We start from the raw sequence: 24,095 nt of genomic DNA, 5'->3' as shown, positions 1-24,095 counted from the left end.
CATCCTGCGTGTTCCCCTGATCTTAATCCAATTGAGAACATTTGGGGATGGATGGCAAGGGAAGTTTACAAAAAGGGACTTCAGTTCCAGACAGTGGATGCCCTTTGTGAAGCCATCTTCACCACTTGGCGCAACATTCGCACTAGCCTTTTGGAAACACTTGCATCAAGCATGTCAAAACGAATTTTTGAAGTAATTAACAATAATGGTAGAGCTACTCTTTACTGAGTCAGTTTTTGACACTTTAATTTCTGTTTTAGGAGGGGGTTTTTTTAGCTGTGGTCTTAAACTTTTGATCAGCTGATGAACAGCCTATTTGAGTTAAATTGTTGTTTTCAATAAATTGCCTGATCGCAACTTTTGGTCTCTTGTTCCCATTTCTTCTTTTTGCATTTTGAAACTCTACTTAGAACCTTCCTAAGATCCAACAGTGCAAAATGCAAATTCATGCAATTTTTTAACTGGTCTTAAAATTTTGATCAGGAGTGTATAATAATTTGTGTTTGTCTGCAGAGATGCCGTCTACCCTCCTCTGTTTGGGAGTGGGTGTGGTCTTATTCTCGCTGGCTCCACCCACCCTGTCGTTTTCCCGCGGGGCCAGCCGCACCTCTTGTCAAGAAATGATTCCTGGTCACATTCGTGCTCAACCCCAGGACCTGTTCCACAGCTTCGTCAGCCTGCGCACGTCGGCCTCCTCCTACCTGCCTGGACAAATAATCACAGGTAGTAATAAAAAAATGTTTAACCCTAACTCCTCCTCTCACTTTGATTAATATCTACTAACTTCTACCTGAAGTATTCATTTATTGTCCGTTAACTCACAAATTGACACAATAAATTACTAAGTCCTGTCTGTGGTCCAATGTACTCGTACATTACCTTTTAAGCCAACCTGATCCATAGACTGTGAATAAATATGGATGTCAGGACGTCTTCCAAAAGTGAAGTCAAATCATCTTATTGCCCCCTGGTGGCTGGCTACAGTATAGGGCATGCTGCATGATCAGTACCTTAAACCCTTTCATCCCCTGGGCTCCTCATTTAACAGTAAATTGTAACAACACAACAACAACAGCAACAACTTGTTTGATATCTCTTCATTGTGTTTGTTCGTATCCATACTCAGTAACTGTCCGAAGCTCTCGGGACTTCATGGGTTTCCTGCTCCAGGCCCGGAGCGTGGAGGGGTCCGAGGGCAGAGCTGGAGCTGGACCGGGAGTCGGGGTCCGGGCCAGAAGTGGAGTCGGAACAGGCGTCAGGTCCACAGGAGCCGGCCCAGTGGCGATGGGTGGCTCCTGGACGCTCACTCCTCCAGGAACTCACACCCTGCGCTGCCTCTCAGACGGCGACACCCTCACCCACTCTGATAAACAGCTGAAGAGAAACCTTTCCTTTGTGTGGAGAGCTCCTGATGCCCCCATGGGTGACATACGCTTCTAGTAAGTGTAGTCTACTAATATTTGTGAAAGGAAATGTAGAGAAACGTCATCAGAATCCAAAGTTAACGTCAATGTGTGATTATATATCTCCATAGCTTTTTTCCACAATTATATAATTTGTATTCAACAACACTCGAAACTCTGTCATTCCAGCATCACAGTGGTGCAGTCCTACTTTGTGTATTGGGCAGGTATTGAGTCTGCAGTGGTGCATGATGGGAGTCGCAGATCTGTGAGTGGGAGCAAAACCACAAAGGTTGATGGAGAAACTTCCGCACTGCAGGAATATGAAGTTGCTGCTCTGCCTGGTACGCAAACCTGTGTCATGATTGAAGTTTGCTTCTTCCTGTTGTCGTATCTACACTTCAATGACACTGATTCTTTCCTTTTCTCACCCTATTGCCTCACAGCTCTCAAAGCCTACAGCGCATCAAACAAACCAACAAACCAGACAGCCAACCCTGCTACTAGCACAGGACACATTCTACCAGGAAGCACTGGAACCCAACGCTACAGGTCCCTGGAACCAGTCACCCGTCCCAGCCTTGGCAGAGACCACCTGACCAACCAGGCAGGAAATGACAGGAACAGCCCACAGACTTCAGGAATTCTTCAAAATGCTTCCAGTGGCAGTGAGATCCCAGGATTCCTCACTGGTGTGACAGGAGAAGCAGAAACTGACACAGGAACCTTTGTTACTCATACTGAGGAACTCAAACTCTCTCCTTTCCTGTCCACCCATTTTCCAACATCCCCAATCTCCTCAGCTGAGACGGCTCCAGAAACCCGATCTACTACCCCTGTTTTACCAGACATCACTGTTCAAACCTTGACCCGTCCTTGGTCCCTTTCTTCCTTCCCTCTTGTAAATGATGCTGATATGGAAACAAAAGAGGCAAAGACAAAGTTACAGGTTCCAAAACGGTCCACTGGGAAAACAAATTTAACTACCCAAACCACTGCATATACACGTTCAACCAATCACAGCTTCAGCAGTCCTAATTCCCCAAGAGTCAGTACCTACAATCCAAGAGAACCAATCCAGGATCATACTAATACAGTAAAGTTCAAGACCCAGAGTAGTTCCTTTAAGCCCCAGAGAACCAACCTGACTGAATCCCAAACTAGTCTAATAAAAGATGAAAATGGAAGCAGGTCCCTTCCCCAGTCCCACACCATTTCAACCCCATCTCAGGCCCAACCTAGCGAACTCTACAAACCTGTGAGTGATATAACCAAGCCTCAGGCTGAAACCAGGCCATCTTACCTTCAGCTTCAAACATCTGCCCCTCTGAGGAACTTTACCAAAGCCCTGTCCCAAACTATCTCCACTCAAACTCCCCGGACAGACCAATCCCAATGGGACACACCACCTGAGGCTCCGAGTGTCTCTCCCATACCACAGCCCAATTCCCAAAATGGTGCACCCCCCGACTTCACCTTTGAATTGAAGCAAACTCAACCCTCAGTAACTCCTACATCTTTGAACTCTTTACTTTTCACATCAAGGTTTCACCGAGTCTTTGGTTCAAATCAGGGAAACGACGTCACAAATCATCAGCCTCCAGCAAATATCAGAACCACCACCCTTATTTTTGCTTTCCCCTCAACCACTCCTTCACCTAATTCTTCCGGGTCTACCCTGCGATCTTCAGCCTCATCTTCCTCTCCTAGTTTGCCTCCATCGACTCTCATCAATCCTAAATCTCCCACTCCTCTTTATCCCTCTGGAAGTTCCACCGAGGTAACGGTACATCCATCTTTAAGATCAACATTGTTCGCCCATTCCTCATCCTCATCTTTAAAAAAACAACCCAAAACAGCTCCTGCACAATCTGCTCCTCCTTCTCCTTCCCCAATTTCTGTTCCTCCTCATTTCCCAGCTTTACAACCTTCCCCTACTTATCCTGTAACGTACTCTTCCGACCACCCATCAGCAGCTCCCCTGTTTCCCCCGGTCCCCTCAACTAATCCTTCCTCGTCTCCCTTAACCTCTTCACAGTTGAACACAGATTCAACCTTTTCATCATCCTCTTCTTCCCCCATCTCATCAGCCCTCCCCTCCACTGACTCATCCACCTCTTCCATTTCCTCTGCTTCGCTTTCACCTCCTCCTTTGACTGGAATATCATCTTCCTTCTCACTGGGTTCCTCGTTATCTACGTCCTTCCAGTCTACCTCCCCTCACCCCGGACCCTCTCCAGCCCCCCTTCGCTCTCTCTACAACCCCCCCACGTCCTCTCCTTCCCCTGTGCCCTCCCAGAAGCTGACCATGGGCCAGAGTTTGCTGATCCAGCATCATCATGCCCTATCAGATCCTCAGCCCGACCTCACCCCAGCGACCCAGAGAACACTGGTTCATCCGAATCCCGAACCTCATCCAAACCTGGACCCAAACCCTAAACTAAATCTGGGTTACGAGTTGAAAACACACCTTCCCAAAACTGATACTAAATCAAAACGTCCTCCCAATCCCCCTGGAACTCCAGACAAAGACGGGAATTATCCAAACATCATCCCCCGGCACAGTGCCTGGGAGCTGGGCATGCTGCTGGGCTGCTCAGCGGGCTTAGGCATGGTGCTGGTGGTTGGGGTGAGGTACATGTACCGGCAGGCCTGTGGTAAACGGACAGCGGTGACGCTGAACGACAGGGAGAGAGAGTATGAGCGAGGAGAGAGAGGAGAGAGAGGAGAGAGAGGCCTGATCCATGTCCAGGAGTGTGGGGACTTGGTCCGAGTCCGAAGAATCAGGGAGAACAGTTTTGTGCTTCTGGCAGAGTACGATATACTGACAGCACCTGGAGACTGACATACAGGAAACATATGAAATAATATATGAACAAATGGACAAAGAAGATATCAAAATACGTCTCAAGATCAGAGCGGCTGTCAGGGCAGAAATAACCACAACTGAAAAACACAAACATCCAACAATTCCTGGTTGTAGGGAGCTAGTTAACCCCAAACCACTTTTAAATCAAACACAAATTACACTAAGCTATTTTAACAGGATTACAAATCATGAACATAAATATTGACATTAATACTTTTACACTTTCTAAAAATGTTGATAAACTATATTATTGCAGCCTCGAGCAATCCTGCAGGTTATTAAGTGTTTTAATCCTGTTTTCATGTATGAACAAACTCTCTTCCCTCCTCCTTCACAACTTTTTGTGAAACTGGAATAAAATGTTCCCGTCACCAACATGTTTAGAGAACTAGTATTTTTTTTTTGGTATCGTAGACACGAGGATGACATACACCATATGGTGGACACTTTTTTCACATGAAAATGTATAGTTTTTAACTAGATAAACAGTATACCTTGTTTGTATAAATCCCAGTTCCGTGTGCTGATTTAGCAGGAGACATTAAAGCTTTAAACTTATGTCTTTTGGATGCACTTAATAATAAAGTATTTTTCCACTGTCACGTGTATTGTCCTGGGTGTCACTGCTGTGCTTAGTCATATACAATCCAGAGGGTCTGATTGTGTGATCTGAAGAGCACAAGGCCTCCAGGGTCTGCTGGAGAGGCTTATTTTAGCCGTGCTTCTTCAAATGACGAGACAGAAGGACCATCTGTCAAACACAAGCTGGGTCAGTGGATTTAATGAGCTGCCAATACTTCCTTGGGAGTATCAGTGTTCTTCTCCTTTCGGTCAGACAACAAAATGTAAGAAACACATATCTGGTCCATTTAAAAGAGATATAAGCACAACATATCATAGAATATAAAGTTTTTATTTTCCTTATAATTAATTTACCCATACATATCAAACTCACCATCTTCAAAATCGTAAAATAAACAGCTGGAAAATCAATCAATTGCACTTTAAACTGACAACTGTAAACGGTGACAGGACACATCCGAACCAGGACCAGTACAGTGACAATAATCAGGACCAGTACAGTGACAATCAGGACCAGTACAGTGACAATAGTGCTGTAGAGTCGGTTTTATGAAGAAACTCTAGAGATCATTCTACCAACAATGCTGGAAACAGCCGAGACCGAGGCTGTACCATCACTCTTGTGTGTCGGTGATAATTGTGTTACATTAAGGTCCAGAAACAGACTTGTGATTCCCATGAGCACCAAGGACACCCAACGACACACAGCTCTGATTGGTTGTTGCCCTCCTGGATGGTTGGTTCTCGTAAAAGAATGTGTTCCCGACCTCTGAAACGTCGCCTACTTTTCCTATTCTTCCTGCTTCTCTAACATTCATGTCTTTAAAATGGATTTTAAATTTTCAGTTAATGGAATAAACAAAAGGAAAAATTATATCAGTAAGTCTACATCACCATATGAGACTTAGAACAGAGCATCGTCTGCATACAGATTCATACATAGACCCACCAAGACACAATTATACGAATGTGAGCAGCAACACGTTGTTCGGAAGGAGAGCACGGTTCCATCTACATAAACACATATGTAGTATCAACTGTGTGGTTCTACTGGATTTAAAAATGAAAATCTACTCCTGCTTCCTGCTTGGTCCAAATCAGACGTGTACGTCAAATAACGTAGGAAAGAACAAATATACGTACAGTTTAAGTACATTTGTGAATAATGTAAAAAAAAAAAAGGAAACCTAATAATGTGTATAGATCCGGGAAGAACGATGATATTTTGGTTGTTAAATTAGATTCATGGCAACAGTGTGCATGTCGTACCTTCGTTAATTGGATCGATCATTCGTTCAACATTATTCCTTCACCACAGGACCGCTCCCTTCTCAACAAATACAAAAGCTTATTTCTGAAGTTGTAAAACAATCAAGATAAGCTGTCAATATTCCACCGTACATTTAAAGTCGGATCGTTCAGCTTTAGTTTTATTATATCGATAAGTTAAGTGCGGGAATCATTCACATTTGTAGAAAAATGTAGAAAATAGCAAGAAAACAAAACAAAAAAAAACAATGGTCCCAGTAACTCCACCCGTCACGTCCCCGTTGGCAGTCGCTGTATTTCATAACAAACCCTCTTTGTTACAAAAAAAAAAAACCCAACAGGATTCTTTTGGGTTATTCCATACAAAAATAAATCATGTACTTTAGCTTCTTTTAAATATAAAAGTTGGAAATACAAGAGTCTTTCGTTCACGTAGAAACTGAGAAAATCAAGGCAACTCGTCTCCTTCGCCACGCTGAGGTCTCTGTTGATTGGTTGTTATAAAAGGCACACATGACTCCGCCACAGTCCACTTTGTATCGCAGTGCAAACACCATGGAAACACTGATTTCCTCGCCGTCAGATGGGCTGGAGCGGCGGCTGCGTCTTCACCACCTGAACAGAGAAGCACCGAGTGTCAGAGAGTGAGATCTTCAGCTCAAGAGCAGAAAGTAAGAGAAACGAGTGAAGAGCAAGATCAGTGAATCTCCAACCGTCACCAGGGGCGGTGTCAATTATTAGAGTAGAGAGAATTAAATGTCCCAGGAAGTTAAAAAATAATCTGATTTCAAAAGAACAAACGGCGAACGAGGAATTGATTAGAGATTTTGATTCAAAGTCACAAAACAAAAGGTTCTTAGGTCATTTCCTTTCAGGCTCAGAGAGAAGATGCGCCAGAAGCTGATGTCAAGTTGCAGCAACTTCGGACACAGTAGAACCACAAGGGGGGGGGACAACAACTAGCCCTTTAAAACATCACCATTAAAACCACCACCATTAACCCCATTCAACCCATCGGGGTCTTGATTCAAGTGAAGCTGGGGAATTTGCAGCAGTGAGTCCAGCAGCAGATGTTTTTTCCTGCCAGTAGGGGGAGCTGTTTCACTCAGATCGCATTAGAACAGATTTTAAACGGACATTAGAAAGACCCACAGGACGCTGCTGGACGCACCGTCACAGAATCCCTACAGACATTACTCCATCACTAAATCAGTTCGTTCGAGTCAGCTCTCTACTCACAGGACAGTAGTGTTGGAACGCGGCCCTATCGCAACAACAGACTAGACTGTAGGAGAGGAGAAAAGGTGACCAGATGAGTTTTGGAATGCAGCCCGCGGCCCGTTAACTGGTCGGATTAGGAGCTCTGAACCAGCGCACTGAGGCGTCGATGGCGATCGGCGTGTACCTTCTGCTGCGTGGTCATCCAGCTGCGGATGGTTGGCACGAGGACCGAGCCGAGCAGGATCTGAGCCGGGTGGTAGATCAGCAGGGGAACCGAGATCAGGGAGAGGTGCTCGTAGCCCTCGAACACGATCTTCAGCATGGGGATACCTGGACACGGATCAAACACAAGATGATATTAAACATCTGGATCGTAGACGGCTCCAAAAGTGAAGCCAAATCATCCGGATCGCGCCCTGGTGGCTGGCTGCAGTATAACACACAAACCCTGCCTCCTCCATGTTAGCAGATGGGACATGGACCGAAGTACAAAAAGTCAAATCAACCAGGTTAAAGTTAGTCAAAGATGGTTTATATCTTATAATAACACTGATGTTTGTTCATGTTTCCGATCACTTCTGTTTTAATTAGTTATTTGATGATATAAACGCAGGCGGAGACGACATGATTGACTCAGTGTGTGGGTGGGTGTGTGTGTGTTGTGTGTTTACCCAGGGTTAATGACTTGTGTGTGGAGCAGAAGATGATGGCGACAGTGTCTGCAGGACTGAATCCTGAACCCGCCCTGAAAAGAAACAAACATGAGTCAGATTATTTTTCACACCCTCCATCCTTACAGTGGTAGTTTCCTTCAATTTGTCATGTTCTCTCAGGAAAAAGAGTGAGGAGAAAAAAACAGAAGGAGGAGTAAAGGAGGATGGAAAACAGAGGAGGAGACTCACCTGGTAGAAAAGGTGAAGGTGAGCAGCATGAAGCTGAGCTGGATGGAGAAAACTGTGGGGAGCAAAAAAAACATGTTGACATTCAAAATTACACCAGTTCACTGACATCAACAGAGATCAATGAACATTTAGTTTATTTAGCTTTATCTAAAGTCTCAGGATAAGTGGATGGTGTGAACATCCTCACAGGCTGATGGTCTGTCACCCCCTGGTGGTAACAACTGGAGCATGCTAGACACAAGTTTTTTCTCCCTTAAGGAAACTGTATGTAGAAGGTGACAGGGTTTTATTTTGTGTTATTTTAACCCTGAATAATGAATAAAATCTTAAAAAGATGCATCTTGTTTTATTTCGCTAGATTATTAAAATCTGGAATATCTCCTGAAAGTTTCCAGCTTTGTCAACATGTTTTGGCCTTATCGTGTTTCCATTGAGACGTGCTGTGAGTGGCAGGCGCTAGTACTGACTGATGAGGACGACCAGTAGCAGACTGGTGGGGTCCAGCTCGATGTTGGGGTTACTGAACGTGTCACAGAACGTGGTGTAGATGATCATGAGGAGGACGGCGCTGCTGACGGCGCTGAACGGAGGCTTCTTCCTCTCCAGAAACTCCTTGAGGAACCTTCGACACACCTGAACACACAAACACACACCAGAGAGACGTTCAGGCCGAGACCAACACTGTACAATCAACTACAACACACCACACACTGACACACAAACTCATACCTGACCCAGGACCAGCGGCACCACGACCGTCATGAAGAGCTGAGAGAAGATGGAGGAGAAGGGAACGGACGATGAGGAGCCAAGCTGCAGGAGGAGGAAGAGGAGAAGGAGGAGAACCATGAGAGAGGAGTTACAACACACGGAAGGAATGACATCATCACAAGCCTTTCACAGACGTATCAGTGTTTGTCTTAACAACATTTTAGGTTGTTAAGTCCTTAATTAATTAGATTTCTTTGTCTGAGAATCACCAACAACTTTTTAAAATATACATCTTCCTTTCTGGAGGAAGGAGACTCGACCTTCATCTTTCTTCACAGTGTGATTTTGTTTTTCCACATGTCGGACTTACAAAGATCAGCAGCAGCACCGGAGTCACGACGATTCCCTGCAGAACCAAACCACACAGTTACACCCTGAACCAACGTTCATTCATAAATCACAGAGTCCGACCCTGAAAGCATCTCACCAGGAAGCTCCCGAACGCTGAGTTGAAGATGGCGGCCGCCTGGAGACACAAACACACACACACACACACACACACACACACACACACACACACAGACACACACAATCAGTTACCATGTCTACACGCCGCTCGTTGCTCTTCAGCATCACACCACCCGTCAAACACTGGAGGAAAACAACCTGTGAACATGTGAGCGTGTTACCTCGTTGCCTCCGACCGCCTTGGTGAGGATAACGGCTGACGACACCGGGGGGGGCATGCAGCTCACCGTCTGCAACCTAGGCAACCACGACAGCAGGATGAAGAGGAGGACGAGCACGGGAAAAAGAAAAAGGCAAGGAACAAACCTTAACCCCCGTAGTTCAAAAGGTCAAAGGTCAGACACATTTAGAACGATGTAATCACATTCGAAAAAGTGATCATAGAGAGATAACCTCCCCTGGCAGTAGGAGCTTTTCAAAATAAAATGCGGTTTACACATTAAACTCTTTGTTACCATATAAATCACATGAACGCAGCTCAGTGGGATTATTAGACATCAAATGTGACTTTTAATCATCAGGTTGTTCCTCCTGTCTAATTATCAGTTTGATTTCACACACACACACACACACACACACACACACACACACACACACACACACACACACACACACACACACACACACACACACACACACACACACACACACACACACACACACACACACACACACACACACAGAGTAAATAACTCGCCCCTCAGGTACAGTGAGGGGAGGGCCGTGAACAAAGGGTGGCATTCACAGACCCACTCTTCCTACCCTCTGAGCAGCCATTGGTCGATGGAGGTGAGCCCCAGCACTCGGAGCAGCAGCCACATGGCCAGCGGGAAGAAGACCAGCGTGAACGACTGCACGAAGAGGTGGAGGCGAACGTGAAGCAGCGCGCTCGTCAACTCCTGCAGAGACAGAATCAGATTTTTATTACTCACATGACACATGACACATGAGAGAAGGTGGAGAGCTGGTGTCAGTCACTGTCTCACCTCAGTTTTCAGCGACAGGCCGCTGTTGAAGAAGATGAGTGAGACGGCAACGTAGGCGATGGTGATCTCTGGCTTCAGTGGACCTGAGAGAGAGAGAGAGAGAGAGAGAGAGAGAGAGAGAGAGAGAGAGAGAGAGAGAGAGAGAGAGACGTTTCTTTACCACTGACACCTCCATTTTGACATATTAATAGTAATTTATAATCTTAACACCGAATAGGGATTTAATCACAATTCATTTAAGTAGATGTAAAGTAGGACTCAGACAATTTGACTGAACAAGAGTTTAGACTGAAGCAGTTGTGTCTTCTGCAGTTTAAAGCTGCGGTTTCCCCAGTGCACCTGAATGCAGCACACAGACAGTAGCAGAGTTTATCTAATCACCAGGTCGACATGTGAAGGTGTGAACGAGGCCACTTATCAGTTTAGGTCACGACCGACATGTTGACTTATCTTTATCACAGCTTTCGTTCTTCTTGACTTAACAGCAGCAGGTAGATGGGTTTGCTGAACTGTATTATTACCCTTGATGAGCACAGCTGTCGGTTTGGAGTCAGAGCGTCACGTGACATGGAAGCTGTCAGAATCAATTATCTCTAATTGAAGTATTAATGGCCAATGAGCAACGTCCAAACTGTCACCAACTTCAGCGCCTCAGGTGAGTCCCACATGGTTCAAGTATGGAACTCAGCCCAGCGAGGGCGCGCACACGGGAGCGCGGAGCAGTGTTTACATTAGTGCTGATGAGTGCAACGTGTCACCGCACTCACACAAACTCCAACTTTAATAGCAATCTGCCATTTGGAAATTCCTCTATTTTACATTCTTCTCCCTTTGAAACGAACATTTTCGTGTAGGTTGTCATTCATTTTTACATAATCTCCGACAGTAGGATCCAATTTTTAATTCGGCATAACTCACATACACGAGATAACGTGTATTTACCGGGTTGGAGACGAATTCCGCCGCACCCCTTCATGTCCGTGGACAGAGACAAAGTGAAAGTTGTGAGTTTATTTCCAGTTAAACGCAGATTTAATAATCACTCACCAGACGATTTATTCAGCGACTGTCCCCAGTTAGTTTAAAGTGTAAAGTTTGTCTTTGTTCGATACTTTAACTCTGATCCTGTTGGTTCTAAATAACTGCGGTGAACTTCCTAACCTCCGCTTGTCAAACTCTGACCCGCTCACCTCCTCTCACGCCGAAGCTGGGCTGCAGTTTGGCGGATAAGATCACCACCACGATCCCGATGATGAACCATTCCTTCCGGACCCTCGCCAGGAGGCCCATGTTTCAGCCCCCGGGCTCCAGCTGATAACCCCGGCGTCCCCCGTCACTCCAGCCGGACCCGAGGCTTCGCAGCTCCACAAGCTTCTTCTCCTGCTCAGGAGGATGTTCCGTCAGAAAACACCAGCGGGACATCCGGACCTGCTTCCGGTCACATGGGCCGCAGCTCCACCGTAACGAGTGAAGCAGAGGCGCCGCAGCGTTTATATTCAGTTACCGTAATGTAGGTAAAAAAAACAACACAGGTACAAAGTATGTTTTTCTTTCTCTCTTTTTACGAGATCAGATTCCAATGTTTAATGATGTTATTTTTTTATCTTAAGGGAATCTTTCTTATAAAATTCTACGTGAACTGATTTTCTTGATTAGTATTAGTATTGGTATTATGATGTTTTATTTTATTAAAGGAGGGTTAGCTTGAGAAAATTGTAAAAACAGAATACAATCACAGGAAAAAATTAATAGGAGTGTTAATAGTTAAAAACGATCTGATGATAAGGTTTAATAAAACCAACAGCTGAAGAACTTTGTAACCCTCGTCATACCTCTTCTGTATTAATCATTTATTTAACATTTCTCAAACAAATGAGATTACATGAAACACATTCAAAGTGAATAATACAAATAATTTATCAAACAGCTTTGTCTGTTTATGTTCTTTTAATGTTTATGTGCAGTAAAATGTTCATCTACATGTCTTACACTGTTTAAGGAATAAAGGAGAATGTTTTGGTTTTGTTTTTTCTTCACCGGCATCGTTAACCAGCTCCTGACTTCCTCTCATCTCTTGCCAGACCAGCAGCCGTCACTGGGCTGCGGGCGAGGCCGACTTCACGTCAGCACGAGCGCAGCCCAGCAACACCTGAGGGGGGGAGAGGGAAGAAGAACAGGTGTGAATGTATATGAGGATGAGGGAAACGGAGGTCGGATAAACCATCTTTATTATCTTTTGTGTAATATCGCAACAAACAACCAAAGAAAGAAGTGGACGGGTGTGAAACATGATCTCAGGTGATGAACATGAACCTGTGCTTTCTGCAGCAGATCCACGTTTCCGATGCCACAGGCAACTTCAAAACCCTGGAGGAAGAACTCACAGGCTCTGCTATACTGATGCTATAATAGAGAGACAGGAGAGACAGGACAGATTGAGACAGAGAGACAGACAGAGAGAAAGCATAATGCAAACAATTAAATGTGTGTGTTTTATACCGTGTTGTAGTAGATGTTGCCCAGACACAGGCAGGCGTCCGCCAGGTTGTCCTGCTGTCCAGTGCTACGAGTGATGTCAACCAACTTCTCCAGACAATGGACTGTCTCGTCTGTGTTACCCTCACTGACACATACACACACACACACACATACACACACACACACACACACACACACACACATTTGTACATCCATCATTGTGATAAGAGCTACCAACATGACAGAAACCATCTTTGACAAATATCTATTTAACGTCTACTTTGATGTTTTTTACTTTGGTCCATGTCCCATCTGCTAACATGGAGGAGGTTTATAACCTATACTGCAGCCAGCCACCAGGATGCAAATGAGATGAGTAGGTACAGTACAAGCAGTACAGTAATCAGTCAGATGTAACTGTGTCAATACACTGAGTGAGTCAGTGGGTGCGAGTGTGTGTGTTTGTTTGTGTGTGTGTGTGTGTGTGTTTGTGTGTACCTCTCCAGAGACTTGGCCATAGCCTTGTAGGCCTTTCCCAGTCCGTCAGCGTCCTGCATCGTGCCACAAATCTGCATGCAGGTGTTGAGGAACTGGACAAACAGTTTTATAATTTAATTAAATAACATTCAGATCCATTTTCAATGATGATTATGATTCTGTGCTCTACATCTTTTGCACGGTCATTAAACTTTAGACCTAAACTGAAAATGAAAGTATCCTCCGAACAAGTATTGACACACAGGTACCTTTTTGGCTGTGTTGTGGTCTCCTGTGAGCTGATAGGCCAATCCCAGTCGATAGGCCGCCTCCCCCTCAAAGTGTTTGTCTTCAGCTGAAACAGACCCAGGAAACTACACACTAAATTTTTTACTTCCCACAAAGTTAAATTTACTTTTCTTGTGAACGCATACACCACCACCTCCTCTCAGTCTATAATTATCGTAGATGTTGTGTATGTGTGTGTGTGTGTGTGTGTGTGTGAGCATGTTCCAATGCATCCATTAGTCACACCACCTGTTGATGTATTCACTTCCAAACGTTCACACTCACACCTACACTCAGTGGCCATGATGTAGCCCTTGTTGAGCAGCTCCAGGGCTTCGGTGTAGTTTGCAGCGATCAGCGGAGCCGCAGCTAACGTGTCGTAGATCCTCCACAGAGCCTCACAGGCCCGGAGCCTCAGGGGCCGACCGCTCAAGTCCAGCCAGCCTCCATCCTCAGCCTGTCTGACGCACAGCTCCGCCTGCTGCTTCGCCTCCTCCAGCTCTCCTGCAGGGGCAAGAGGATCTGAATTACATTTGAGTGTTTCAGCTTAACTTCCACAGTGTGTGTGTGTGTGTGTGTGTGTGTGTGTGCCTTGCTGCAGGTAGAGCTCAGCCATGCAGGCCCGGGCCTCAGTGGCTGGTCTTGAGCACCCAGTGTCTGCACAGCTTTGGTAGAAGTGCAAACTCAGCCACTGATCCTCAGGAGCCGAGAAATATCGACCCAAGAACAGACGCTGCTCACACACCACGGACCAGGAACCTACACACACACACACACATTCACACAGACACACACACACACAAAGAGGAAACACAATGTGAAAAATTACATTAAGAAAATCCATAATTTTACAGTAAGCCCTCATTGACATGTATAATCATCCATGTAACAGTTAATTTACATCTCACTAAAGGACATTTTGACTTGTTTTCTGCATACATCCTATAAACATGGCTGCAAGTATTCAATTGCATCATATTTGATCAGTTAATACACACTTTATGTAATCAAATGTTTTTTATTCAATATTTAACATAGTAGTAGTATGTTATATTAACATATAACATACTACTTCCAAGGTGTGTCTGTCTTAAACCTGTAATCTGTACCTTCAACCACTAGGGGTCACCCAATCAAAACATTAACTAAAGATTGATGAGGCCGTGAAGCTGTGTGGGATCATGGGAGTTGATGTTTTCACAACTATTGTCAATGATGCAATTGTGATAAACATTTTGGATAATGTCAGAACCCAAGTCAACAAACTAGTAAACATATGTGTAGTGGTTTTCAGGCTTTTTAATAAAGAATTGTTTATTATGATATATTAATGTGTAGGTGATCGTACCGGTCCTTTCCGCCTGCTCGGCCCGGCTCAGGTGCAGCTTCACCGTCTCCAGCTTCTCTCGATGTTCCTCCAGTGGAACATCAAGCTGGAGAGCAGAGCCCGGTTCAGCCGCCCTGCGATCGTGGTCCGACCGCAGCAGAGAGAAGAGCTCAGAGAACGACCTGAGAGAGAGAGAGAGGGAGGAGAGAGCGGCAGCGGAGACAACAACAATTCTCCTCTAGTCTTGATTACCTCAACATTCTTTATTTGTGCCTTAACCAACAGTGAACCTCCCCCTTGAGTCTAAGTGTGGGGTTGATTTACCTGTGGTGACCTTCTTGGAGCATCTGCACACAGATGTTCTGTTTCAGGCTGTTTCTGAACCTGGTTCCATTGTGACGCAGATGAGAACAAACATCACATTCAAACATCAATGGAGTCACACTGAAACTTCAACTGAACTCACTGTGAAATTTCTTCTTTGGAAGCGACTTGAGCCGATTCCTCCGATACCGACTCCTTCATCCTGCTGACCACAGACACACGCACACGCACAGACACACACACACACACACACACACACACACACACACACACACAAAACAGAATTTGAGTAATAAATGTCCCTGCTGTTGCATGTTATTTCCTGGTAAACACATAAACACACCTGGGCCGAGCACTTCAGTAGCGTTCATCTTCACCTGTCAATCAAACTAATGGAGACATACACCCAGCAGACACACAATCCGTGTATCTGACGACAATTACAATTGACTTTGCTTTTTTATTTAACCTCCACGTTTAATAACCGCAATCTGCAGCATTTAACAAAACCTCACAACCTTTTCATTTGTTGCTAAATTTGCAGGTTTTGTTTGTTTGTTTATTTTCTGATTAATGTAGTTTTGTTTCTACTGCAATCAAATAAGAATCAATTAGTCATTGTAAAGACCTAGCTAAATATGGCTAGAGCCTAGCTAACACCTAGCTAACACCTAGCTAAAGTTAGCAACCGTTTCTATAACTCACCTTATTTAAAACGTCACAGTTTCTTTGTCGCTTTAGTGAAAACAGTTAGAATGCGCGTGTGTTTTCCTTTACGTTCGGTTTAAAGTCGTAAAACAAACAACAACAACAAAAACAGAAACTTCACCGCAGCTGAAAACGAAACTTCCGGTGTCCGAAAGGCGTCACCGTCACCATGGAAAAAGATGCACGGGCCGCATTCCAGCACTGAGCACTGGTTCCTGGTTCCTGGATCCATTCCAAAACAACTCGACCTGGTTTCTCCTCCTTTAACTGAGATAAAAGCACCACCAATCCCTTTTATAGCCCGAACTTTGTTAAGTTATTAATAAATACTATAATTATTCTTACATGATTCAAGGTGCTATGTATTTATTTTTCCCTTTATGTCCACATGTGCTGTATGGAACCAGTCCTCCCTTTTATAAAGTTTTTTACTGTCAATTCTACACTTATTATTGTTATTCTATAGTAGTCTATGTGGAATTTATATCATTTGAACATGGTTCATATTTAATTTTTAAAAGTTGCTCCTCACTCAAGTCAGTTCACATCTTGAAAAAAAAACATTTGTCTTGATTTTTACACCATGAAAATCAATTCTTACATGGAACCTAGTGAGGAGACCAGATATTTAAATCGTACTCGGGTAAAAGAAAATGATTCACAAACACAATATTCAAGCATCTGCAGGAGAAATATGATTTCCTGCCGGTGTAACACACACGTTCCTCTTCAGATGTTGGAGGGAACCTTTTCCATCTCACCACAGCAGTGACGGAAACTCTGTGGTGATGGGATCAAAGAGCTTCTAGTAAAGCTCCATGTTGGTGGTGGAGATCTGCAGCGGCTGTTTCCTGTCTGAGAATCTGCTTCTGGTTCGACTCGTTTGTTCTTCAGCTTCATTTGTTCATTAACCAGTTTCGCTCGTGAAAAGCCAGAAGCGAACCGTGTCTTATTTTTCTTACACTTGTGGCAACGAATAACAAAGTGACACTTTAAAGTGTTTAACAAGTATTTACACTTACAACATTTATCTTTTTCCTCTCTGTAATTAAGTCAGCAAATAAATGTAAGTTAATAAACAAAATGATCTTATTCCCTTTTTCTTTGTCTCGGTTGCTTCTTCAAACGTTCTCATCTGGCACCAGATCCAATGTGACAGTTACACGCACTGATAATAAAGAAGCTAAAGTCATTTAAACATTAAATTAAATAATATTTAATCTTTCCAGATCTATTCTATGGTATTCTATTGTCAGCATTTGTATATGTTTGGTCTTATTCTGGGCTCGTCTGTTGATTAATGATTTTCCACATTTAGTTTTTTTCCCACGGCGTTGGAGGAAATCTCAAACAAGTAAAAGTTAAAATCCTGCATGGTTCAAGTCACGTAGAGCCTTCCTTTTATCTCTGCGTTAACAGTCACACACACACACACACACACACACACACACACACACACACACACACACACACACACACACAAAGACACAAAGACACACATACACACAAACACACACAGTAGAATATCTGCAGTGAGAGTCAGTCACTCGTACAGACGTGACGTCAGCCTGACAGAAGGTCAGAGGTCACTGCAGCCTCACAGCAACACACAGATACAGATGTGTAAACAGATGTGTAATCACAACACGGACACGTCCCACTCAGGGAGAGCAGGCTGCGTGTCGCTGACAGTTGTTTAAACCTCGATCACGTATCCTGAAGAAGAGTCTGACTCCGACATTCAGACCCACATTTAGTTTATTGTCTACCATTTAACCTGATTCCCATCTGAAGCCAGAGGACAGCCACACAGACACTGGGAGTGTGGCACCTTCCTAAATGAAATAGAAAAACAAAGTACTTCCCTGTGACGTCTGAGAAACTCCTCGCAACAGATTTAATTCTTTGTTGTTTCAATCAGAAACAAGAAACAGTAAAAAGGCTTCAAACACAAACGGGAAACTCTCGGTGTAGTAAACTGAGTCTGGCTTCACTTTGTGTTCAAACAATCCACTGAAGTGAATTTGTCGTTCAGACGCAGGAACTAATTTTATTGTTTGACTGTTTCCACAACCTCGTTTCATCAGGGAAGTCTAAAAGGGAAAATTGGTTAAAAACATGGCTTGGTTTCAATTACGTGTGTGTGTGTTTGTGTGTGTGTGTGTGTCTGTGTGTTAATGTCACCTCATGTGTTTATGAGTTGTTCCACTATAACAAATTGAAAAAGGAGACGAGTCGTAAACTGTGGAATAATTTTCTTCAAACAACGTCTGCGTCATTTTCAAAATCTCAACTTTTAATTAAGATTTTATATCTTATCACTATGATTTTGACCTCATCATTTGACCTTTTATAATTTAGATTTAGCCTCAAGTCAGTTTGATGTTTTTTTCTCCCTCACTGGGGAAAATTGTCTCCATACTCGTCAGTCTTTATTATCTTTAGTTAATATTCAATGTTTTTAAATTTAAAATGTTCTTCTCATTCTCTTCGTCTTCTCTCTTGTGTGTAAACACATTTAAAAAAAGAGTAGAAGAGAAGGAAAGAGGAGAGGAGGTTAGGGGGGAGACACTCTCAGGGGGAGGAAAGAGGAGAGGAGGGGGCGATCAGAGAGAGAGAGAGAGAGAGAGAGAGAGAAAGTTAAAACTCAGCTCCGTCACTTCAACCTCTTTAGTTTTGCCTCAGCCGCTCTCACTCCTCTCTTCTTCTCTTCTTCCTATCTTCTTCTTGTTTACACTGAAGAAAAATGATATTAATTTAACTACAAGTTCCAGAAGGAGACAGAGAAACTTCCACAGGTGAGAATCATCAATTATAATTTGTACATTTCTATTATTTTATAATTAATTTTGAAAGGTTTTATTCATTAGTAGTAGTTTTGCAATGAGCACAATGTCATATCTGTGAAGTGGAGCCTCCAAACCAACAACCTGTTTTCTTTGTTTGTCTCAGCTTCCAGAATCATCCAACTTCATCTGAGAACCACCATCACATTTAGAACTTCTAGATTTGTCTCTGTGGCTGATTGTGGAGTTACAGTCGTGGGCTTCTAGAAAAGGCTCTGGACTCGGAGCCGGCTCAGTCATAGAATCTGTTGAAACCTTCAGTCTCTAGAAAGTGGTTCAGGAGTCACAGCAGGATCCAGGATGTTGTCAGGTGGATCTGATCAGGGTTCTGGAATGGGACCCAGATTCAGTTCCAGATCTACATCCAAGCCCTGGGTGTTCATCGCGCAGCTGCTGGTCTGGTGCTTGGTGCTCGCTCCTCCAGTTGGTGGCCACAGTAACTTCTCATCTCTGTCGGACGTGGTGATTTCAGGCCTGTCGGATTTCCACAGCACCGACTCACCTCTGCGACCCGGAGCAGAGAATCTGATCCAGACCCCAGAGCGAGACCCACGTCTGCTGCAGGAGACCGTGAACAAGCCTCTGGTGCCTCTGGACTCCCAGAAGCTGAAGCACTCGAGCAAGTTGAGACACAAGCACGACAGAAGTCCTCCCCCTTCCACCAACTCCTCTGTGGCCGCTCGCGAGCTCCCCCGATGTATCCACGTGACCTCAATAAACGTGGCCTTCAAGTACATCAACACGGTGATGTCCTGCGTGATCTTTGCTGTGGGGATCATTGGAAACGCCACGCTGCTGAGGATCATCTGCCAAAACAAAAGCATGAGGAACGGACCCAACGCTCTGATCGCCAGCCTGGCCCTGGGAGACCTGATCTACATCGCCATCGACATCCCCATTAACATCTACAAGGTTTGTGTGTTGTTTGTGTGTTGTTTGTTCTCATGACACATGGCAGCTTCTCACAAATTGGTGGAGCAGATATTAAATAATCAACATTTCTACGCTAAAAAACCTTTATAAGTTCATTTGATGAGTAAATTTGAGTAATGAAAGTGTAATTGATTAGAAGCTGGTTGCATTCAGCTTCCTGGGTTATCAGTGTGTGTGTGTGTTGTGTGTCTCAGTCAGGAAGCCGAGTGTCACAATGGCAAGGAACTAAAATAGATGAGATAACGCTCCGCACACACTCTGAAACTGTGATAATCTGTTAAAGCCTTGTGTGTGTGTGTTGTGTGTGTGTGTGTGTCTGTGTGCAGCTCCTGGTGATGCGGTGGCCTTTTGCCGACAGTGTGTTCGGCCTCTTCCTCTGCAAACTGCTCCCCTTCCTGCAGAAAGCTTCGGTCGGCATCACCGTCCTCAACCTGTGCGTGCTGAGTGTGGACAGGTAACGTACACAGTACACCAATGTCTGAGGACCCCCCCCCCCCCCCCCACCCTATCTTTATCTTTATTAAAGAGTGTGTTTTTTTCAGTTTGAGAGCAGGATTTATTGATCTCCTTTTCATATTTTGTAAAGCTCTCACTCTAAACTCTGCTCTTGCACTCGAACAGCTGCTGCTTACACTCAGATTCTCCAGCTTCCAGCTTCAGATATAATCATTAGTACTAATAACAACAATTACACGTCTGCATGGCTGAAAGAGTGATCCGTGGTTTGAGAAGTTCCGGTTGTGGTCCCCAGGTATCGTGCGGTGGTGTCCTGGTCGCGGGTCCAGGGTACAGGTGTTCCTTTGGTCACAGCGGTGGAGATAGTGGCGATCTGGGTGCTGTCCCTCGTGCTCGCCGTGCCGGAGGCGATCGGCTTCAACATGGTCAACTTCGACTACAACAACGTCACCATCACGACCTGCATGCTGGAGCCCAGGACGCCTTTTCTGGCTGTGAGTGCACGTGTGTTTGTGCACGTGTGTTTGTGCATGTGTTTGTCAGCGACAGTAAAAATGATCTGCACTTTTTAAAACAGGTTTGTCAGAAGTCCGAGTTTAAGATGTATTTTTGGAGAGTTTAGATGTAAAATGGAATTTACAGGCCTGAAAATTCAATAACAATATCAAATTGTCGACTCACAGTAATATAATAACAAATTTCATGGGTGAAGAATAAAACCGGCTGGAGGGTTTGATCCTGGTTGGTTCAGGGCGAGGTCGCTTTAGTTCACACAGTTTATAACATCATTTCCTGTTTATGACTGAAGTCAACAAACTGCGTCCAGGCCCTGGAAACTGATCCCGGGTCAGCTGACCTGCCATCAGGCTTTATTCATTAGAACTGGACCTTTCAAAACACTTTGATCACACCCACTTGCTTCAGAGGAGACTTTTCTCTGTCGGTTTCTCTCTGATGTAAAGGTCTAGACCTGAATATGTAGAGTAAAGAATGTGAGACCTGATCTATCTTGATCCTGAGTTGTGTTACCTCCTCCATGTAGTTAAAGTGTGTGTTTCTGTTTGGTCCAGTTCTACCGGGAAGCGAAGGACTGGTGGTTGTTTGGTTTCTACTTCTGCGTCCCTCTCATCTGCTCTGTGGTTTTCTACGGCCTGATGACCTGCGAGATGCTCCGACACCAGAAGGGAAGTCTGAAGGTCTCACTGAGCGAGCAGCTCAAACAGGTACACACACAAGTACACACACAAGTACACAAACATGAACATAGCTCTAGTGGTTTGAATAGCGAGGACTTTTGGTTCGTCAGTACCAGTGAAGTCATTTCAGATCCACTTTCTCTCTCCAGCGTAGAGAAGTAGCGAAAGCAGTCTTCTGTCTGGTGCTGATCTTCGCTCTGTGCTGGTTCCCACTGCATCTGAGTCGACTGCTGAAAAAAACCATCTACAGATCCCATGATGCTCGTCGCTGTGACTTCTTAAAGTAGGTGACCGTATTATTTACCAGGTAGTTCTTCCTCTTTGCTCTTCTGGCCCTTGTGAAGAGTGGCTTCATGTCACGTGCTCTTCTTCTGTTGCTCTAGCTTCCTGCTGGTGTTGGACTACTTCAGCATCAACATGGCCACCATCAACTCCTGCATCAACCCCATCATCCTCTTCTTCGTCTCCAAGAAGTTCAAAAACTGCTTCAAGGTAAAAACTAATTTTGTCTTTTCGAGGTTCTGATGACGGTAAACGTCCGAGCAGCTGAGACAGAGGGACATCAGGGCGTGTTCACGGGGTCAAAGGGGGCGTGAGACATCGATAACATGAGATAACAGAGTGAGAGGGAGACAAGGAGGCACAGACTGAAATACACTATCATGTGTTGTGGGAGTGAAAATACCTCGGGGAAAGAGATCCTTGACCTTTGACCTTTGGGAAGGGAGCAGTGACATTGGTTTAAAGGGGCACTCCACCGACACTAAAGGAGATACTTCACTTTTAAACCACTCGACCTTTCCTACATGCGCTGGCAGGGTTTAACCATCACAGAGGAGTGGACCAATCAGAGCAGACTTAGGGGTAGGAGCAGAGGTAGGGTCTTAAAGAGACAGGAGCTAAAACCAAGTGTTTGAGACAGAGGCTGAAAAGAGGAGCTGCAGCGATGGACGGTCTGAAGACAGTGACGTGTGCGTAGTAGTTTTTGTAGCAAACTGTTTACATCATGTGACCAGTGTACATGTCATGTGATGTTTATTCAGGTGTTAGGAGATCCTTTTTGTTTAGTGTGTATCAGTGCGGACCTAGCCTCAGTTTGAATAGGAGAGTTGCATTATGGGAGATGTAGGCCACATCATTCATGGATCTGTACTATTAGGGACCAAAATACCTTTGTTTTTTCAATATGAAGTTACTTTTTCTTGAACCTCTCAACTTTATTGAAGTAAACAAATTTAAATCGCTGGAGTTCCCCTTTAATCCGACTCATCCCCTGTCTCTCCCTCCACCCCCCCACCCCCACCCCTCTGTCCCCAGTCCTGTCTGTGTTGTTGTTTTTATTCTGGCCCTGTCTCTAACAGTTTGATGCCTCTCCACCATGGGACGAGTGTGCAGTACAAACACCCTGAACACTGAGAGAGAGCAGACGTCCAACACCGGCACTGACGGACACATCCGGCCTCTAACGCTCATTATCATTCTTCTCATCATAATTCTATATTAATATATTATGAACTATATGGTTGAAAGAATGTGGACAACACTGTTCACATGCTGTCTTGCAGTTTGTGATCAGAGGCAGTTTTTTGGGCGGGGGCTGGTTACTGATGAAGTGAAATCTAATGTTTTCAGCTTGCAGTGATGTATTTATAAAGTTTTATATGTAAAATAATTATCAGCATCTCTGCTTATTGAAAGAAAGAAAAGGCTTGGTAATCCACTAGCACCCCCCAGAGGCAGATTGATTTCATTACACCTACAACAGCAACCTGCTGAGTTGCTAAATAACTGGTTAATGCTGATATTGATTATTGATATGGATTGAGTTTTACAAGTGGGACTAAAGAAGTGTAAAGGTCAGAGGTCGACTGACGAAAATATTTGAAATGTGTATATGTAATATCATGAATTTTAAATTACTTTTGTGTGTCTGTTTGTTTTCTCAACTTTCATGTAAGTATTTATCAATAAAGTCATATTCTCAAAACGTTCGGGTCTGTTTGTGTTGCACGTGTGTGAGCGTTCATGTGTCTTAAATAATAAAATAAATAAGTCTGAACCAATGAGCTAATGTAATTCTTGTTTATGCTGACAGTGATGGATGAAACAGCACTTTATAGAAGGCAAGATTTATATATAATGTGAAAGATATAAATAATTGAAAACTAAATGATGCATTGTTTGCTATTCGCAGGAAGTTGTATAAATCTGGGCTTTTTTCAGGCCCCTGCTCGAAAATGATATTCCCAGAATGAGTAGAGTTAATCTGTGCAGCCACAGGATCTATATGAAAAATCCCTGCGTCTATATAAAGGTGTAAACGTCAGTGAGTCGGAGCAAATGAGCAAGTGAAGTGAAATGGAGTGGATATGAAATCATGCAGATGTTTCCTGCATCACAACATCTGGACATCATCTGTGCCACACTTTTATGGTATAATTAAATTGGCCTGTTTGTGGATCCAAACACGTGACTGATGACGACAGAGATGAGGAGGAGGAGGCGTCGGAGCAGCTGAGGAGGGAAACATCTTCATCTCCAGCGGCGCGGTCCTCCTCTGCTTTTCACTATTTAAAACAATTACTAATTCA

General features: G+C 44.2%; 3 protein-coding genes across 5 annotated transcripts; 1 reads left to right on the top strand and 2 right to left on the bottom strand.

The window, feature by feature from the left end:
* Window positions 1-5,169: 5,169 nt before the first annotated feature.
* Window positions 5,170-11,897, bottom strand: slc10a7 (solute carrier family 10 member 7). 2 transcript variants are annotated; one of them, XM_053416423.1, is made up of 13 exons: window positions 11,662-11,897; window positions 10,472-10,554; window positions 10,248-10,384; window positions 9,647-9,722; window positions 9,445-9,483; window positions 9,328-9,363; window positions 8,976-9,059; window positions 8,714-8,879; window positions 8,247-8,298; window positions 8,016-8,089; window positions 7,529-7,674; window positions 7,363-7,408; window positions 5,170-6,738 (listed from the first exon to the last, which is right to left on the bottom strand). In XM_053416423.1, exons 1-12 carry the CDS (start codon window positions 11,759-11,761, stop codon window positions 7,388-7,390), a joined length of 1,014 nt encoding a protein of 337 aa, XP_053272398.1. In that variant the 5' UTR covers window positions 11,762-11,897; the 3' UTR covers window positions 5,170-6,738; window positions 7,363-7,387. The 2 variants fall into 2 exon arrangements, with proteins under 2 accessions (XP_053272398.1, XP_053272397.1); XM_053416422.1 differs by lacking the exon at window positions 7,363-7,408.
* Window positions 11,898-12,229: 332 nt separating this feature from the next.
* On the bottom strand, window positions 12,230-16,224 carry ttc29 (tetratricopeptide repeat domain 29). The gene is made up of 11 exons (XM_053416392.1): window positions 16,071-16,224; window positions 15,508-15,570; window positions 15,366-15,425; window positions 15,063-15,223; window positions 14,306-14,473; window positions 14,006-14,218; window positions 13,696-13,781; window positions 13,448-13,539; window positions 12,971-13,094; window positions 12,785-12,874; window positions 12,230-12,620 (listed from the first exon to the last, which is right to left on the bottom strand). Exons 2-11 carry the CDS (start codon window positions 15,564-15,566, stop codon window positions 12,564-12,566), a joined length of 1,110 nt encoding a protein of 369 aa, XP_053272367.1. The 5' UTR covers window positions 15,567-15,570; window positions 16,071-16,224; the 3' UTR covers window positions 12,230-12,563.
* Window positions 16,225-18,714: 2,490 nt separating this feature from the next.
* Window positions 18,715-23,495, top strand: LOC128430183 (endothelin receptor type B). Of its 2 annotated transcripts, none has more exons than XM_053416166.1 (8): window positions 18,715-18,871; window positions 19,026-19,831; window positions 20,179-20,306; window positions 20,604-20,802; window positions 21,379-21,531; window positions 21,654-21,787; window positions 21,888-21,996; window positions 22,866-23,495. In XM_053416166.1, the coding sequence occupies exons 2-8, from the start codon at window positions 19,220-19,222 to the stop codon at window positions 22,911-22,913; spliced, it is 1,383 nt and encodes a 460-aa protein (XP_053272141.1). In that variant the 5' UTR covers window positions 18,715-18,871; window positions 19,026-19,219; the 3' UTR covers window positions 22,914-23,495. The 2 variants fall into 2 exon arrangements, with proteins under 2 accessions (XP_053272141.1, XP_053272140.1); XM_053416165.1 differs by having other exon boundaries at window positions 22,822-23,495.
* Window positions 23,496-24,095: the final 600 nt, after the last annotated feature.

The sequence above is a fragment of the Pleuronectes platessa genome, chromosome 23 (assembly GCF_947347685.1).
Source record: "Pleuronectes platessa chromosome 23, fPlePla1.1, whole genome shotgun sequence".
Classification (NCBI taxonomy): domain Eukaryota; kingdom Metazoa; phylum Chordata; class Actinopteri; order Pleuronectiformes; family Pleuronectidae; genus Pleuronectes; species Pleuronectes platessa.
Note: the sequence above shows the minus strand (reverse complement) of the source record. Positions and strands in the feature narration are given on the sequence as shown.

Excerpts from the sequence above, each read along its gene's own strand:
- LOC128430183 (XM_053416165.1), top strand. The coding sequence starts at position 19,220 with ATGTTGTCAGGTGGATCTGATCAGGGTTCTGGAATGGGACCCAGATTC. Across the intron at positions 20,803-21,378 it reads CCAGGACGCCTTTTCTGGCT|TTCTACCGGGAAGCGAAGGA; the intron begins GTGAGTGCACGT and ends TGTTTGGTCCAG. Across the intron at positions 21,788-21,887 it reads CGTCGCTGTGACTTCTTAAA|CTTCCTGCTGGTGTTGGACT; the intron begins GTAGGTGACCGT and ends CTGTTGCTCTAG.
- ttc29 (XM_053416392.1), bottom strand. The coding sequence starts at position 15,566 with ATGAAGGAGTCGGTATCGGAGGAATCGGCTCAAGTCGCTTCCAAAGAA. Across the intron at positions 15,224-15,365 it reads CTCCAAGAAGGTCACCACAG|GTCGTTCTCTGAGCTCTTCT; the intron begins GTAAATCAACCC and ends TCTCTCTCTCAG. Across the intron at positions 13,540-13,695 it reads ACCACAACACAGCCAAAAAG|TTCCTCAACACCTGCATGCA; the intron begins GTACCTGTGTGT and ends CTGTTTGTCCAG.
- slc10a7 (XM_053416422.1), bottom strand. The coding sequence starts at position 11,761 with ATGGGCCTCCTGGCGAGGGTCCGGAAGGAATGGTTCATCATCGGGATC. Across the intron at positions 7,675-8,015 it reads ACACAAGTCATTAACCCTGG|GTATCCCCATGCTGAAGATC; the intron begins GTAAACACACAA and ends ATCCGTGTCCAG. Across the intron at positions 6,739-7,528 it reads GGATGACCACGCAGCAGAAG|GTGGTGAAGACGCAGCCGCC; the intron begins GTACACGCCGAT and ends TTCTCTGTTCAG.